The sequence below is a fragment of the Schistosoma haematobium genome, chromosome 1 (genome assembly GCF_000699445.3).
Source record: "Schistosoma haematobium chromosome 1, whole genome shotgun sequence".
NCBI classification, from domain to species: Eukaryota; Metazoa; Platyhelminthes; class Trematoda; order Strigeidida; family Schistosomatidae; genus Schistosoma; species Schistosoma haematobium.
In genome coordinates, this window is record NC_067196.1 from 64,970,626 (window position 1) to 64,987,960 (window position 17,335).

Here is a 17,335-nt window from a genome sequence, read left to right on the forward strand (position 1 = left end):
TATACGCCAAAAATAGAGTTTCATAAGTATGATTTTATGTGTGTGTGTGTGTGTGTTTATTTCGGTGTTCATCAGTCATGAAATGCATTTTCACTGTAAATAAATTCGTAACCTACTTAGTTACTGTATAATTGCAATATGAAAATCCCTTGACTTTTTCTTCGATTTCTACTTCTCAAAGCATAACTATTCATTACTGACATTAGTTGTTTTTAATGTGAATTTATTGCATGAAATTGTTTCATGTATAAGCTACATTTTACCATCCTTTCCATGTGTGGTTTCACTTCCTATCATGAATTTTATTTTATCTTAATATTTAGTTTACAATGAAGAAGAACCGATTAAATTAGTTGCCTGTTATAGTCATTTAACAGGAACTATGCCTCCAGTATTACCTAATGTTTGCTATTCAACACCGCGTTATCAACGTACCAAGCGAGTTCTTAGTGGTAATATCCCATCAACTTATTCTACTAATAATACTCCTATCAACCATGATACTTCATCAGGTACATCTACTGTCATTTTTACATCTCCCAATGAATCTAATCTTGAAGTTGCATCTCGAAAATTTCATCAGAACTCCGTTGATTCAACTGCATCGACTGACAGACAATCAGGATCATCATGTCCTGTTGATAGTCGTATAACTATTTCAACGTGTTCTTGTGTACCATTAGACCATGGGACGTTTGCTCTCACTGGTCTACTTCGTGGTTTAATTTATTGGCGTTTAGCTAATCAGTATGCTAATTCACAGACAGTTGAGGCGATAGATCAATTCGGAACTCATGTAATCACTTCTGCTGGTCTAGGAATTACTGGGGATGATATTGCTTTATTAGTAAGTGTTTTTTTCAAAGGAAATATATTTATGTAAGTTAAAAAATTCACATGAGTACTAGCATTATTCACGTAATTTCCTTTTGAAATCATATGGACATAAAACTTAATCTTAGATTTAAAAACACTAAATACGATAAGTAGACTATGAGTTATACCATCGCAGATGTTTAATAAGGCAACAAAGCACACATATGTTAGGCTGGACAAAATGTTTAAACAAACGATGTTAAATCTAGTCAATGAAGTTATGAACGTGCAACATTAGGAGTGGCTATGGTAATGAAGATAGAATTACACTGAAGAACGTTAAGAGCAATCAGACCAATGCATGTTATTATTTGATACGGTCCTTGATTGTTTGAATAAGAGAGATATAAACTTCAAGATTGAACTTTATACTCCGTTCTAGTTTGATATGTTTATCTATTTGTTTGATAATTCTTAGTGATTTATTCCTATTCTACAGTACAGCTAGTGACTCCGTTTATTTATACGTTTAGTTTTCAATCAGTAACAGGTCACATATAAGTGTAGTACTATATTATACTTTACAGTAAACATGGTTCATAAGGTGAGTATACAGACTTCTAGTTAGTATAAAGTCAATTTTATTCAAATGAATTATTGGTTTCAGATGTTATTACACATAGTTATAAATCAATAATAATCTTTGGATAAAATATTATATTCACAGCTACTAATTGTTCCATATACATTGTAAGAGTCATTTAAGATTAGTCTGCTTATCAGATAACTGGAAAATGCATTTTTTAAGAAAAATATTCTATAGTGTTTAACATTCAAGTTCCATGCTCACATGAATGGATGGCTTTTTAGTTAATGTATATACGCTCTCAATTATTTGACTATAGATTTCGTAACAGGGCTTATAAACCTAAGATTGATTGCTGAGTTACATTGTATATTTGTTATACTAGTAAATATTTGCTACCACTAAAATAGTAGTTATTTCATAAAATCTCATATTTACTTCCTTAGTGTAAATTTTCAATGTCTTTATCGTATTAAAATGAATTTTTACAATAAGTTGATATTTACTTTTTTCTCTATAACGTGTGCTATCACAGAATAAACTGGTATTTTTTACATAAATGCCTTGTAATTTCCATTTTTGTTTTCTATTCAGATCATTCAGCCACTTACAGAAAGTTGTCTTCATTTAGAAGCAACACGTATAATGACATGGGTATGTCATGTTCTAGTTCTTGTTTTGGATAAAAGTCCAGAATTGCATATGTGGACTGTATATACTAATTCGTTTGTACGTGAAGTAGACTATCGTGTTACATCTTTATTAAAAGCTGTTCAAGAAGCATCTGATACTGTATGTTTTACATTTTCATTTAAATACTTTAATGTATTTAATTAGTTTACGTGTAATAGTTTGATAATTGTATCTTTATAGGTAACTAGTAGTTTTATTGAGTTCCTTAATCTGTAAATAATTTTCAAAGTGCATTACATTCTCATTCTAAATAATAAAATTGTCTGTATCAATTTCAATTGATGAAGGAAAGTGGAGCCCTATAATTTATTGAAGTTAACAACAAACCAAACCAATCAGCTTTTTTTCAGAGTCCAGGCTAAAATTGGACCACCATTCCTAAAGACCTCTGGAGCCAATCCATCTGGACCAGCTACCCTTCCTCGCTTCAGATTACCTATATCCTTTTGAACTTCTGCTAGAGTTGGGGGACCTGCTTCAATATTTCATTCACACTGTCTGGGAATGGAGGGTAGTTGTAGAGTAGCTGAAGACCAGCTGAACTGTTCCCTGAAATGTTCTTCCCATCGTTCTAAACGTCTGGACTGGGAGCAGATGAGAGTATCGTCTTTTTCCGATATAATCTCACTTACACTTGACTTATTAATTCCAGTTTCTTTTATTAGTCTGTAAAGCTGTCTTGTGTTCCCTATAACCGCCGCCTTTTCCATCTCTTTTGCCTTCGTTGCCCACCACTGCTCACAGTTGTTCCTTAGACTTTCGGTTGACCTAGATCTGATTTGTTATCGCTCTTCATCGTGTTCAGAGCCTGATGGGATGAGTTTACGAGAATCCATCAGTACAATAGACCTTGAGGAAATCCATTGGTTCTTTGTAACCCTGTGGTTTAAATCACTGATAGATGTCACTGCTGTTTGTATATCTTTCCAAGCAACATCTGGGTCAGCCTCGTTTTCAGGACTACCTAAGTGTGACTTCAGTTGTTCCTGGAACCTACTTTTGGTTTTCTCGTTACTCAACTCAGTTCTAATTGGTCTTTTTAATGTGGCTTTTTTGCGTCCAGTGAGGCGCAAGCAGATGCGTGCCCGTATTAGGGCGTGGTCAGAGTTTAAACAGGTACTCCAGAATGAGCGACAATCTTCTACCGACCCTCTCCAACGATGACTGATGGCAATATGGTCTATTTGAGTCCATCGTTAGTTTGGTGTAGGGGGTCGCCATGTTAGACGATACCTCTATTTATGCTTCAAATTAGTGCTTGCTAAAAATAAACGGTTTTCTGAGCATAGTTGCAGCAGACGATCACCATTATCTGTTCGTTGTGCCGGAATACTAAAATACCCACCTAAATGCCTTTCTGTTTGGTTTAAACTACCTATCTGGGCATTAAAGTCACCTGCTACGAGTACAATGTCTGAACGTTTAGCTTTCTGAAGAAGTTCAGATAGTTTTCTGTAAAATTCATCTTTCACTTCATCTGAGCTGCAGTCGGTGGGAGCGTAGGCAGAAACGACAAAAAGACAATGACGTGTGTCCCTATCCTTCTGAGTTCTTACGGAGCCGTTCAGCCGAACAGCACATAAACGACGGTTAACGGGGATCCACTCTAACAGTGCCTGTTCTGCCCTCATGCTTAGTGTTATGCCAACTCCTGCCAGTCCACGAGAGGGTGTATCTCGTTGGCTCTCCGTTTTGCCGAGGTGAGGTCAAGTGAATGACCACACTGGGATCCTGTATGCGTGTTTCAGAGACACAGCATACATCAATGGAAAGAGACTCTAGGGTTCTAGCCAAGGAAGCCTGTTGACCGATTTGACATAGGGTGCGTACGTTGAAGGCTCCAATGTGTAGTTTGGTGCGAGGTTTCAGTAGACCTGGGACAGTGTTTTGCACACTAGAATCATTGGCTGTGGTGACACTTGAGGGGGAAGCCGATAAAGGAAGTTTAGAGTTGTAAGTCGATGTAGGAGGAATAATAGGAATTGAAGAGGAAGGTTGATTATAAATACAGTGGTCTTGAGTGCTGTTAGAGGTATGAGGGCGGTTATCACTTCCCGGTTACCCACACTGTGGAAGGGTTCTTGTGGAGGTGTCTGAAAAGGAAATTGGATTAGAGGTGGTCTTAGTGACCTGAGAGCGTGACCGCAGTGCCCAAGGGACAACTGCCTGAGGCCGGTCGCGCACGGCCTTTCTATGGGTAATTTTTGTGTTAGCTCCGTACTTGTTGAGACCTTACCGCCGGAGACGGACATCCGTGGGATAAGGCGAGGTGTGCATTTTTAGGGTCGACCTTTTCTAACCCCACCGCTCCTTGTGGGAAGGCAGCATCGCTGTCATGCTGGTTATCTGAAGGAAACACCTTACTGCTGTCACACCTCTGTACAGTCAGCAGTACGACTTCGCCTTCGGACCTTGGGTTTGTTGCTTTTAGTCTTACCGCTCTTCAACCGACCTGTCTGATATGGTAGGACCTTGAGGAACGGTTGTTCCAGCCAGTATACCTCGGTTGCTTCATCACGATAGGCAAGCCCGACCACCACTTCAAGGTAGCAACAACGTTTGGGGACCGCCAATTACTTACAATATAATTACCGTCCATTGGTTTTTACGATGGACATTACTATTTTAAAGCAGACAGCAAATAACCTTTCATTATGAGATTCACATTTCAACAAACACTTATGAGCATATTTGTTGTACGTTGGTGATAATGTTGAGAAATGGTAATACTGTTACTTATTTGTTAAAGGTGAGTTTATTTAATTCGTCTTTTGAGCCTAATGTTTTGTGTGAGGGGTAGTGATATTCCTCGACATGTACATCGTAAAACTTAGAATATCTTTAATATTATGATCCTAGACTCATCAATCTAATTCGGTGTATTGATATCTTTAGGATATTCAGTTTTAATTATCACTGTCCATGTATTTTTTCTACTCAAAGCACTATTTATCTGCCTTTTGTAAGGATTGGTGTCATAATAATAATAATAATAATAATAATAATAATAATAATAATAATAATAATAATAATAATAATAATAATAATAATAGTGGTATAACTATTTTTATACAGGCTATTTCTTTGATCATAGTTCCATTTGCATCTTTTCTTTTCTTTGAAATTATGGAAACATAATAGATCTGCTTCACTATTCAAAGAGAGAAAGGCCTACATCAAAAAATTCTGGTAAATTATCATTGTTATTGTTCTTAATTAGTATGTTTTACAAATATGACATTATAATTCCCTGTTTTTTTATTTCTTTTGTGTATGTGTTTATACTTCGAAATAATACAGCAAAGTCATACACAGTTTTTGGAGCATTTAATTCCATTGGTTAAATTATTTTCTTGTCTGGCATCTGGGCATGAATCCACTCGAATACTTGTAAGTGGTGATAAATTGAAGAATGGTTTTGATGAATTTGGTTTTTCTCTTTTCTTTTTCGAAAATTAAATTTTATGTTATTGTTAATTTTCAGAGGCTTCTATTATCTTACGGTCAAGTTTGTTTCTACAAATAACCATGTTGTATGTATAGGTAATAAATTTAAGAGTGAAGCTTTTTTCCTTAGTTCAGGCTTTTTATTTTTTGTTCGTATTTCAATTGTTGGAAATATTATTGAACTAGAAAGGGGTTAGGAAAATCAGTGCCATACGCTCAAGTACAAGACGTATCAGTTCATAGTTTTTATGTTATTAAAATGTCGTGTTGTTGGGATATTCAGGAAAATATCCCAAAAATTATCCTGTTAAGCCTAATGCTATCCTTGGACATGAAATGGTATCATCTTATTGGTCAATATTTGTTTAACGTGTCATTTTCCTACTGGCCATTATTGTACAATGTTATTTTCTATTTTATGGTACGCTGTGGCCTGCTTGACTGGTATATAAACAAAGTATGTTTGAAATATAATGATTCATAAATCCGAGGCTGAAACTTGTGTTCTGGACTCAACTGGCTGGGTTAGACAAGGAAGCGAGACCAATCAGAACCCTAGGCCGTTCTACGTGTTTGTGAGTCTTTGGTCCGATCAATAATTCGCTACCCTTAATCAGCAGCATTATTTTTCACAGTTATAACACGTGTTCAGTCTAATCTAATCGTCATCTACCTAGATTGTTGTTTGAGCTACTAAACATTCTGAATTAAACATTTGCTAATTACATATAGCTGATATGTAATTCACCCTCAGTATAGAGAATGGCTATTTTTAAGGAAATTTTATGATCATTGTGCTCATCTACTCAATGTTCCAATTTTATCACTATATTATGAATAGACAGATCGAATAATGTTTTTTTAGCTTGATTGAATGAAGCTTGCTGTACCCCCCTTGCTAAAAAATAAAGAAATATATCCACCTTTAGTAAATGTAAATCGTAAATGAAGGATGATAGATCTTGACTGTACTGTGAATTGCTGTCAATTTCACTTCTTTAATTACTGAACAGAATCAACTTCGTAACACCAACTACGATAAATATTGTTTTATAGACCAAAGAATACTGAACTAAACAAACAACTTTTCCCGATAAATACATTTGAAATACTGATTGACTACTAGGAGAAAGACAACTTCACCTCCCTAGATGGGGGAAAGATTACCCAAGTTTAACAGAAATTCAAATCTGTAAGAAGTTATTTCTAAACAATCTCATGGTAATCATATTTAGCCAACCATTTTTTAAAATCATATGATGACTTTATGAAAATAATTCCTATCTATCTAGATACCTTTGAAAACTTGAGTATGTGTTGTTAACATTCAAGAACATTATTGTCATATGTTGCTTATGTGTTGTTCCCTTTAATATAATCATGTTTAACTAGAGAAAAAAAAGTATACCTATAGAGTATAGTTTTACAACTTACATACATTGAATCATATTTGACAATGAATGCTTGATACATCTCTAATGTCTTAAAGCTATATTCATTCAATTAATTTTATTGTTTTTTTGCTATGTTCTTATAGCACCAAAGATTGATATATTCTTTTTGTCTTCTCTGATATGATTTGAACTGACTTCTCGATTTTTTGTTTCTACTTTTATATTTAAGGTTTATTTAATTGTAATCACGAATTGTGCTATTGTGTTACAAATGTATATATTGAACTGGATTCATACATTTTGATATATATATGATCTCAGTGTGCAAGTATTTTGATGTAAAACTAGAAATTGCGTATCATGATAACAACGATTATTAGTTATGATGTTGTCATTTAATGTATAAGCGTTTATTGTTTTGAGGCAATGATTATGAATTCTGAGTTTTATTCCGAATATCAGCACACTGAAATGTAAGTGGGTTGTACTGATGAATTCAGAATAAGAAGAAAACACTCATCAATTTCACTTCAAAATCTAATTCCTTACATCTTAATGTTTTATCGTTTAATTGTGATATAGTTTAGTTAATAGTCTATAAGCATCATGTTTATTTTATGACCTTACGTCATTGCCTTGGGCCCGATCCCCCAGTGGTCGAGTCGTAAATATATGCTACTCTAGGACGAAACAGTCGTCTTGTGCTTCCTGATTTTCAATAGACTCTTAACTCAGATCGGTTTGCGGTAATGATAAAAGAATGCATTGCATAATTCTGCACAATATACTCCACTTGATAAACGAATAGATATCTTGTCTCCATTGTGACACAAGTTTTTAAAATTCAGTCGACCTTTTCTCTTCTCCTACTGAGATTTTGTCACTCATCATCAACCCACCTGCTCCGACTAAACTTATAACATATGATGTGTCCAGTTCAGTTATTCGGTAAACATATATAAATCCACAATTATGTAACTAGGGTTGATTAGAACGTCTGCTTTTTTTGTTTTACAAACTACTATGTAGTTTTAATTTCTCCTTTCAACTCACTTTTCTTTGTCCCATCTTTTGATATTGTAGGTTGGTGAACTAACGATGTGCAAAAAACTTATAGACTTTGCGATGCGTTTAAAGTCATTGGGTAGTGAAAATGCAAATCTCGTATTGCAATTTCAGGTATGAAATTCATGTTTTCCATTCGGTAACCTTACTCATTTATATTCAGTTATTCTAAACTATGATTACTTTAGCCTCATAGTAAATATGAACGATTTTTGACTAAATGCTAACTAGCGATTAACTGTATCAGTTGATAGATATGTCAGTTATCCACCACATTTGACTCACTGTAATAAAACGAATATTATGTGTGGTATCGTATTCATTAACCTTACCTCGTTCGACAAAAGACATCTTACACTTTATTTTAATATATACTATTCAACAACATTTTTAGAGTCTAATAGAGCATGTTTATTGTTAAATGCATTAACTAGTAGGTATTTCATATTGTTTAAGTTTTGATAGTTGGATATTTCACTGTTAGATTACCTTATTTTCATCTCCAATTACGTAATATCAAGGGAATTCAGCATTAAAGTTTGTCTGTAACAATAACAATGTTTGAAAGTAAATTGTTTCAACGTTTCGTCTGACAATTAGATTTGAGTTTCTTTAGGGAAACAATCGAAATTACCGAATGCACATAAAGTCAGAAGTTATTCTCCACTCAATGAATGCTTAATTATTTTCGCACCTTGTTTATGTTTGCACAGTGAGTGTTGTTTGATTTAAGATTTCATTCTAGTTGTTTTCTTAAATAAGCTGGCATCACATTGTATAGTGAAACATTAAAACTGTTTAGTCTCACTTTCTGAGATTTCAAACTATAATATTTGATAGATAATAACTTTTTTGTAGTTGGCGGCCACTTTTAAAATCACGCTCTATTCAAAATTTGGCGAGAGGCCATATAAGCTATTTCAGTACATCAGTTGCGGTTATAAACTTTGCAAAGAATATGAATCGTCTTCTTGGAAAACTCATAAAAACAATGTCAAACACATCGATCGTGAAGTGTGTTTCCAGAATATTTTATGTTATAGCGTATAAGTCTTCTCAGGTCTACGAAGTACAATCTACCAGTGTTTTTAAGTCAATGCATAAATCAAGTTCTAAGTCTTCCTATTCACCTGTGTTTTACAGATTAGTTCATTAATAATGTTTAACCACCCGTAGATCAAATGTGTATATTTTTTAACCAAAGGCCTCACTGCTTTGGTTACTCTATTTGATGTAATACATATTCTTGCTAACTTTGTTCATATTTTTGCTAATTAACATGTTATTACAACGTAGAAATAAAAGGTAGAATACGAATAGTGTTGCGGCTGTACATATGTAAAACATATGATGTTAGACACGGTGAGAATGAATAAATAAACGTAGCGCGGCCTTTGACTGTTGTGAGTCAAAAGGCGTGTAGTTAAGTATGAATCAGTTTATATTTGAAAATAGACAAATAATAATATAGGTAAATGGAGATAGACATGCATACAAATGTAACCAGTAACGTTACAATCGCACATATGAAGGTTAGATAAGTTCGCATAATAGTTTGTATTAATTTGTCATATCAGTTCACGACACGAGCGTTAATTCGATGTAGTATTTACAGGTTTCAAATGTTTATAGGTCATTATATTTGTTATTTAATCATACAAAGATGTGACCAAATATATAGGGTAAATTATTTACAGCGGTTTTCATCTTTGTCTTCTTTTAATACAACATCTATATGAATTTAAAAATCAATATTTCCCTTTATCAATTGATAGACGATTATATTCTCAATTTTTTTTTCATTTTCCTTCTCTCGTCGATATATTTAGCATTCTATTGTTGTCCTATTACATGTACTATCTCGATCATTCAGTTTACATCATACACTTTTTAAAAATCAAACAATTGGACGATATTTATTAAAAGTTAGTTTATTATTATTATTGATATAGTTTTAATATTTTTAAATCTTAGTTGTAAATTATCCCAAACCAAATAGCATTACATAATTGTTTCTATGTAATACTTTCTTATTATATTCTTTTAATATATTATTAATTTCTATTCTATTCATACTATGAGTTTAATTGTTTAACGAAAGGAAGAAATCCTCTCGAAATTTCTACATAAACAATCGAACATTATTATTCTACAATTTGTATATTTATGAACTAAATCTCTTATAAAGAGATTATCGGCAATACATATTTACTTGAATTATTATCTAAAATCTATCATAATAGAAGAATAGGTTCATGTGATGAAAAATTTATTTCTATTATAGTTTGGATTAGCCTATTGGGTATTTTTGATTGTTTTAAAGAGGGGGAATTTTATTCAATTCAACATCAATTAATAGATCTCATTTTAACTTGAAATTTATTGTAATTCATTTGTCAAGTATGAAAGAGTTTATTTATTCGATTTTTAGTTCTATTGTTTATTTAAAGTTTAATAAATTGTCTACCTGGCTGGATAAACTAAATGAAGTGGAGCAAGTTTTGTATCTATACCTGTTGAATTAACATTTTTCAATCAAACAAGTGTTATTTATCACGTGTAGTGTGTGTTTACTTCTAGTATTCTTGAAGTTAAATCAATTAGTAATAATGAAGTGATCTATTGAATTGTACATGTAGACATGTCGAATGAACAATCTTCAATTCCAGCGTTTTACTTATCGAAAACAGATGGATTAAATGACCATTATCGACTTATAAATTGTTTATCAGATCAGTTATATTGTAAAAAGACTAATGTTAGAAAGTGTGAAATGTATTTTTTAAAAATTTATTTTCAGAATGGTAGCGCTTCAATAGAGATTCTTAACACTATTCTATGTGATGTACTTTTTAGTTGTAAATATTTCCCACTCATTCATTCTTCAAGTAATGTTAATCCATGATGACAGCTACCGTTTGAGTGACTGGTTGCATATTTAAAACACTACTTCCAGTTGTTCAACGCTTTATATTACCTATGATTATTATCGCACGATATGTCTCTTTAACTTTAATACTGCTTTTTATCAACTAGTTAGAAAGTAACTACTTACCATTTTTAAACATAAGGTTGTGTATATTCCTATATATTTCATGTAAAGCCCTATACATTTGATTTCTTGATATACATTATCAAGTTTATACCGAATAAGCAAACAAAACAATCATCTTGAATCCGCTGTTTGTCATTGAAGTTTGTTTGATTTATTAGGTGAAAATCTTTCTCAATTTCGGATTTCAATGAAGTGTTTATTATTCAAATATATTAATTTAATACAGTCGATAAACGCTGTCTCTTCTTTTGTGGTTAAATTTCACCTGAATTCTTGTAACTCTGTTCGATTATAAGTTACTATTCAGTTGTATAGATATATGAAAATAAGTGTGTTTTCACTTACTTTGAAGAAGTAGCTTACATTAAGTCACAAAACGTCGGAAAAACAATTTTTTTATTCATCGGGATATAACAAAAATATATTTATTATTAACTTCCTAAACAATGCTAAATTTATTTGAAACGATCAAGTCCAACCTTAGCATTTATACCTACAGATCAGTGTATTTGGTTTCTAGAGAGTTGAACTTTCTGTATTGTTATCTTTTCTAGGCTGAAAATCATTAAAAATTTTCTGGATTGTTTTATCCATACAAATAAGATTTTTATAACAATCTATAGAAAAAAATATTTAGGATATATATTCCTTACAGACTGGTCACAATTGGGGGTATCTATTGGAAATCAATGGATACTGGACAGTTGTTTCATCCTAAGTATATGATTGCTCTGGTCAACTTAACTGTCCAATGCTTCCTAACTTTTAACTGTACCCTCAACTAGAATCAACTTCTAAAGAATATAATCTATATGTTAAATCACTTCACAAAAGGCTTTAAATATGAAAAAAGTTATATATATATTGATTACTGTGTTTTTCCATGTGAAATTTTGTTAGATAATTGATGATAATCTGCCGAATACAATTAAAGGTTCTTATCTAAGTGCGAAACTAGTCGAAGCAGCTTCATCTACCTTAATCAACCAAGTACTTCCAATGTGTCCGTTGAAAGAAGTAAGTGAATTATTCGTTGATTTTTTCTTCCGAATTTTCACGATATAACCTCCGAATGTCTTTTCTTTATTCATACATAACAAATTGTTTGATATTTCCGATTATTTACATTCAAAACAAAATTATTGTGACTTAACTATCCTTATTATTATCATTATTATCAATGGCTTTAAAATAACCCATAGTGTCATTGGATAAGGAAAAAAAGAATTCGGCGAAGAAAATTTTCGTTTCGATGAAATCATTTATTTAAGCTGTACATTCGTATATATAGTTATCTGGAAAATATATGTCTATAGGAGGATAGAAAAGATTGCATTATAAAATGGATTCGAGACTAAATAACAAATGAGGTTACGTACTAATCAAGGGGTAAGGAAGAAAATAGTTTATGGGTCAGATTTGTTATTTAGTCTCGAATCCATTTTATGATACAATCTTTTCTATTCTTCTAAAGACATATATTTTCCAGATAACTATGTATACGAATGTACAACTTAAATAAATGATTTCGTCGAAAAGAAAAGTTTCTCCGCTGGATTCTTTTTCTTAATAATGGCTTTATTCAATATTATATTTTTGTTACAATATAGAATTCTCAACACAAAGTATCTTAACAAGTTTCTTTTGCAAAACAAAAAAAGAGAAGTAAAACCGATCACTTCTTACTTAGATACATAAATTCAATAAATAAACTACCTGCAATTAAATTAAATGTTTTTCTTAAAGATTATTTGAATCTGTACAACTGTCTTAATTAGAAATATGTTTAAGAATACAAGTTATTAATTACTAGGTCAGCTCTAACAATTTGATGGTAATACTTACTTAGGAGGAAATTTTTAAAGTGAACAAAACCATATAAATGTAGTAAAATAGGGAAATTTGGCAACGAATACATACATAATGCATTACGATACTACTACTTATCTAAACGAATCGTAAAATGATAACTTATCAAAATTATTTCGTTTAGTTTAGTTTCTCGATATTTTGTTAGTTGTTTTATTTTCTTTCAAAAGGAATAAATAAATAAAAAACTATCATTCCATTATAAAAATTCTAACGGGTGAAAGTATTTCTTGATGTATATATTATTCCTTGAACATAAATAATCTCACATTATTGATTATTTTTGATGATAATAACGGTAAGGTTAGTAACTAAAATATACTTTCTAGCTACAAGACAGTACCTGATTAAAACATCTGTCAGTAACTGTTAGTACATTATAGTGTTCTGATGCGTATCATAATTACAAGGAAATTAGGGAGGGGGTCATCGTCTGTGATTTTTTTTAAGATCACAAGCTGTTATTGATCAGTTCTAACTTTCCGTACAATTATTCCTAATGAACCAATTAATTTCCTATACGTGTTCTTGGATGGACGATATTGTAACATGATATGAATGTGCGTAGAACTGTTACTATTGTCATAATTAGCATAATGGCCACCAAACGTTTTCTATATTTTCACAGTCAAAACAGTATTAAACAATTTACACAAGTAATATACCTCTTCAAAGATAAAAGCTACATTTTACTGCGAAAACTACATGGATTATTCGCAAACTTATACCATTTTAAGAATGTAACATCATTCTGAAAGATATATACGATAATTATCGGAGTATATACACAATGCTAGTAATTATCTCTTAATCTAAATAATCTGACTATACGATTTGTAACGATCAAGTTGAGTTTCATTAATATTGTTATCGTATTGGATATACTTTAATATGATTATACGCTGGAAACATCAGTTTTACTTTATTTGTACAGTTCATTATGAATCAATTTTATAGTTTGTATTTCATGCTGTTGTTTCTACACATGTCAGATCAGACATTGATTATGACTGGTTGATCTGTTTCCTTTTCTGATAAACAACGATTATTATTATTATTTTCACGCTAAATTATGTACAAAAATCTCCTTTTTGATCAACGAAATTATTTTAGTCATGTTTATGTATATGTCCATTTGTTGTTACGTACATATATATATATTTCTATTCCAGACTTTAATTGATGATTTTATCAGTGTTTTCATCCGTTTACTGACAATTGGAAATGTACAGTCATCATCTCTGTTAATAACTAAAGTTGAATCAAACAGTCAATCAATCAATACATACGATGCTGATAGTTTTAATAATAATATTAGTGACAATAGTAATAATCCTAGTACTAATGATAACTCATCTCGTCCTTCAGTAACAAAATCTAACTTAAATAGTCCAGCAACAACAATGACAAATCATCAGTTTCATGATATTATACCAGTATTACATTTGAATGGAATATGGGGATTAAGTAATTTATTGCACACCGCTAATTCAAGTGTTTGTATAAATCTCTTTCATGAATTAGTTAATAAAGGTGTATGGTTAGAATTACTACAGTTGGCTTCATCGATACCAAATAATGAATTTAATTTTTCGTTTCCTATGAAAAATGAATGGGAAGGTAATATGAAAATAACTAATTTCGATATGAATTCAGGAAATAGGTAGGCTGACTTTTCTAGTTTTTTATTCCTTTGTGTAATTAGATTTTATTTAGTCATAATGTGTTTTTGCATGTGTTTGCTCGACCGTTCTTTAAATAGATTCTATAAACCTTTCAAAACGTACATTAAATTATTATAGAATCTGTCTGTGATATATATATAATGGGATAACTGAGGCTTGTAATTGGAGACGTTGAGTGACATGGCTCAAAATCACTCACGATTGAATTATGCATTCACATAATTTTCTTCTGTATCTTTAGTTCCAGTATTCTAATTCACATATAATTTTGCATTCTGTCTTCTTAGTCACTGGTCTTTCTTGTTCTTGTTGTTACTGCAATTATTTTGATTCGCTTCCCGTTCAGTCGTTAATTTTATTTCATTGTATTGATTTGGTATAGCGAGCCAGATACACTCATTTACACACAGATTTAACTAACATTTTATGATTACTTAATGAATATTATACTTAACTGAAATATTGAAAGTACAAAATGAATGTTTCACTGAATTATTACAAAAGAATGTTATATTAAACAGATACCACACGGAATTAAAACTCGATCTGGCCTTTTTATTCTCTGTCATTTGTTTTTGTATGACTGCAAAATATTTATTGTAAAAAATCCTGATCATATATCGCTTAACATTAAACAATTGTAGGATACCACCAATACACAAACCAAAGAGAAATGTATGATAACGAAAGAAAGTGTACGCTTTCCTGTTGTATTAGATTGAACCAAATAATAGTTCACACAGTTTAATATTGCAAATAAGCAGTAAAACATTGTTTACTAGTTTTCCAGTTATTAAACAACGTATATATATATATATATATATATATATATATATATATATATATATATATATATATATATATATATATATATATATACGCATGAATACTAGTAATGTACATTATGTAACTACTTCGAATTGTATATCGTCTCTTCTATTGAACAACGATTTACTGCCTTTAGCTTATTTTTTGTTACTTGAACAGTTCACAGAAGAACGGTCAAAATCTCTTCAAGGTACCAGTAATCATTCAATTAATCTCGTTCTCTGATAAAAGCAATTTCCTCTCCACGGCCATACAGTAATGGGGGTAACTGATTTTGTTCAACAAACAAATTCCTGGCGTTGGTTTGGGCATGTCTGAAATGAGGTCTGAAGAATGACCTGATTCCAGATGATGACCTAATGCATCTCCCGTGGATTTCGGATTCAATTACTTGTAAAACTAGTGATTTATTAGATAAATCAAGCAGTTGTTGAGGTGCTGCCATTCCACATGTGCTTGTCCCAATGACAGTTTTACGTATTTAGATTACGACGGTCTGGGTACATCTCCATCATTTTGTTCATCATATCGACCAGGTCCTCAAGAGTGATTGACTGACCTCATACACTTAGGATCTGCCGTACGTTGTACGCAACTGTTGGAGCTACATTTGCTGTAATACCTCTTCATCTAACTTATATGACCCCACTGGTTGTTTTATATATCATAGTTGTGATGGTTTCCTACTTGAAAGTATCCACGCGGTTAATAACTGTTTTAGTTTGTTCTGATCGGAGACTAAATTACGTCAAATTACTGCTGCCTTGAGTTTATCGTACCGGGTGTCTTCCGGCACTTGGTCAATTAGCTTTTCAACTTGTGCGGCAATTTCGATCGGTAACTCACCTCCTATTTGTGCATATCTGGTCGCCTGTTATCAAATTTCTCATGCTTAAAACAGAGCTTCAATTTGGGTAAACCAGAACCTTGAGTCTTTTACTACGTATCTTGGGTGTCTGACCTCAGAAACAGCATTAATAGTGGTTAATGTCCGTTCAAGTTTTTGAGGTCAGTCAGAATAAACCGTTACTCACGATATTGAAATGAGATGAAAAACAAAATGAAACGTTAGCTCACTAAATAATTCTGGTGTTCCCAAGGTCCAAAATTGATACCACAATGATGGTGAGGTGAAGGTCATTCCAAAGTTTGAAATATACTCTTACAAACATATGTTTGCCAAGGCAACGTTGTAAAGTACAAGCTATAAAGGTATGTAACAAGTGTATTAGTAACCTATAGGTGTGGCAGCTGATAAAGTTAGAACAATGAGTGATTTGGGTAATATGTATATTCTATCAATATTAATCAGTGTGACATGTTGAAAGTGTACAGAAACTTCTAGAGTTAACCTAAACAAATTAAATGAAGTTATAAAAAATACGAATAATGACACAAATTATTTGTAAATAAAATTTACTTTACTCATCTACACAAGCCTCTCCAAATAACCACCCTTATTCAAACTATTTATTAGTCAATTTAAAAAAATATATTTCCTGATACATTAATATTGGGGAAGAGTAATACACTTTGTTATTCATTCTGTTTTTCTTTACAAATCATACAACAAATTGTGTTCATTATTTTAAACTGTCACTATTCAGTGAATCTGTGTAAAGAGAGACATACATATAGAATACATACAACAATTACAGAAGAAAATCAAACTTCATGTTTAGAAGTGAATATATGTACTTGTTTTTCACTTTTGTATTTGTCTTAATATAATTGTCATGAGATGTTGACAGAGGGAAGAGGTGATAACTCTTCCTCTTCTGTCAAACAAGTGTTACAAAAATAGTAGAAAAAATAGTACTCTGTACAGTTGAATCAAGTAAACAGTAAACTGATATATTTTTCTCGTTTGGTGGTTTATAGAAAAATTTAGAGAGAT

General features: G+C 31.9%; 1 protein-coding gene across 1 annotated transcript in view; it reads left to right on the top strand.

The window, feature by feature from the left end:
• Positions 1 to 17,335, top strand: part of MS3_00001869 (uncharacterized protein) — a 50,853-nt gene that overhangs the window by 20,247 nt on the left and 13,271 nt on the right. The window contains exons 7-13 of the mRNA XM_051209374.1: positions 324 to 847; positions 1,997 to 2,194; positions 5,396 to 5,485; positions 8,020 to 8,115; positions 9,831 to 9,926; positions 11,957 to 12,073; positions 14,098 to 14,588. Coding sequence (XP_051074827.1) covers positions 324 to 847; positions 1,997 to 2,194; positions 5,396 to 5,485; positions 8,020 to 8,115; positions 9,831 to 9,926; positions 11,957 to 12,073; positions 14,098 to 14,588 — 1,612 coding nt within the window. The remainder of the gene's footprint in view (positions 1 to 323; positions 848 to 1,996; positions 2,195 to 5,395; positions 5,486 to 8,019; positions 8,116 to 9,830; positions 9,927 to 11,956; positions 12,074 to 14,097; positions 14,589 to 17,335) is intronic.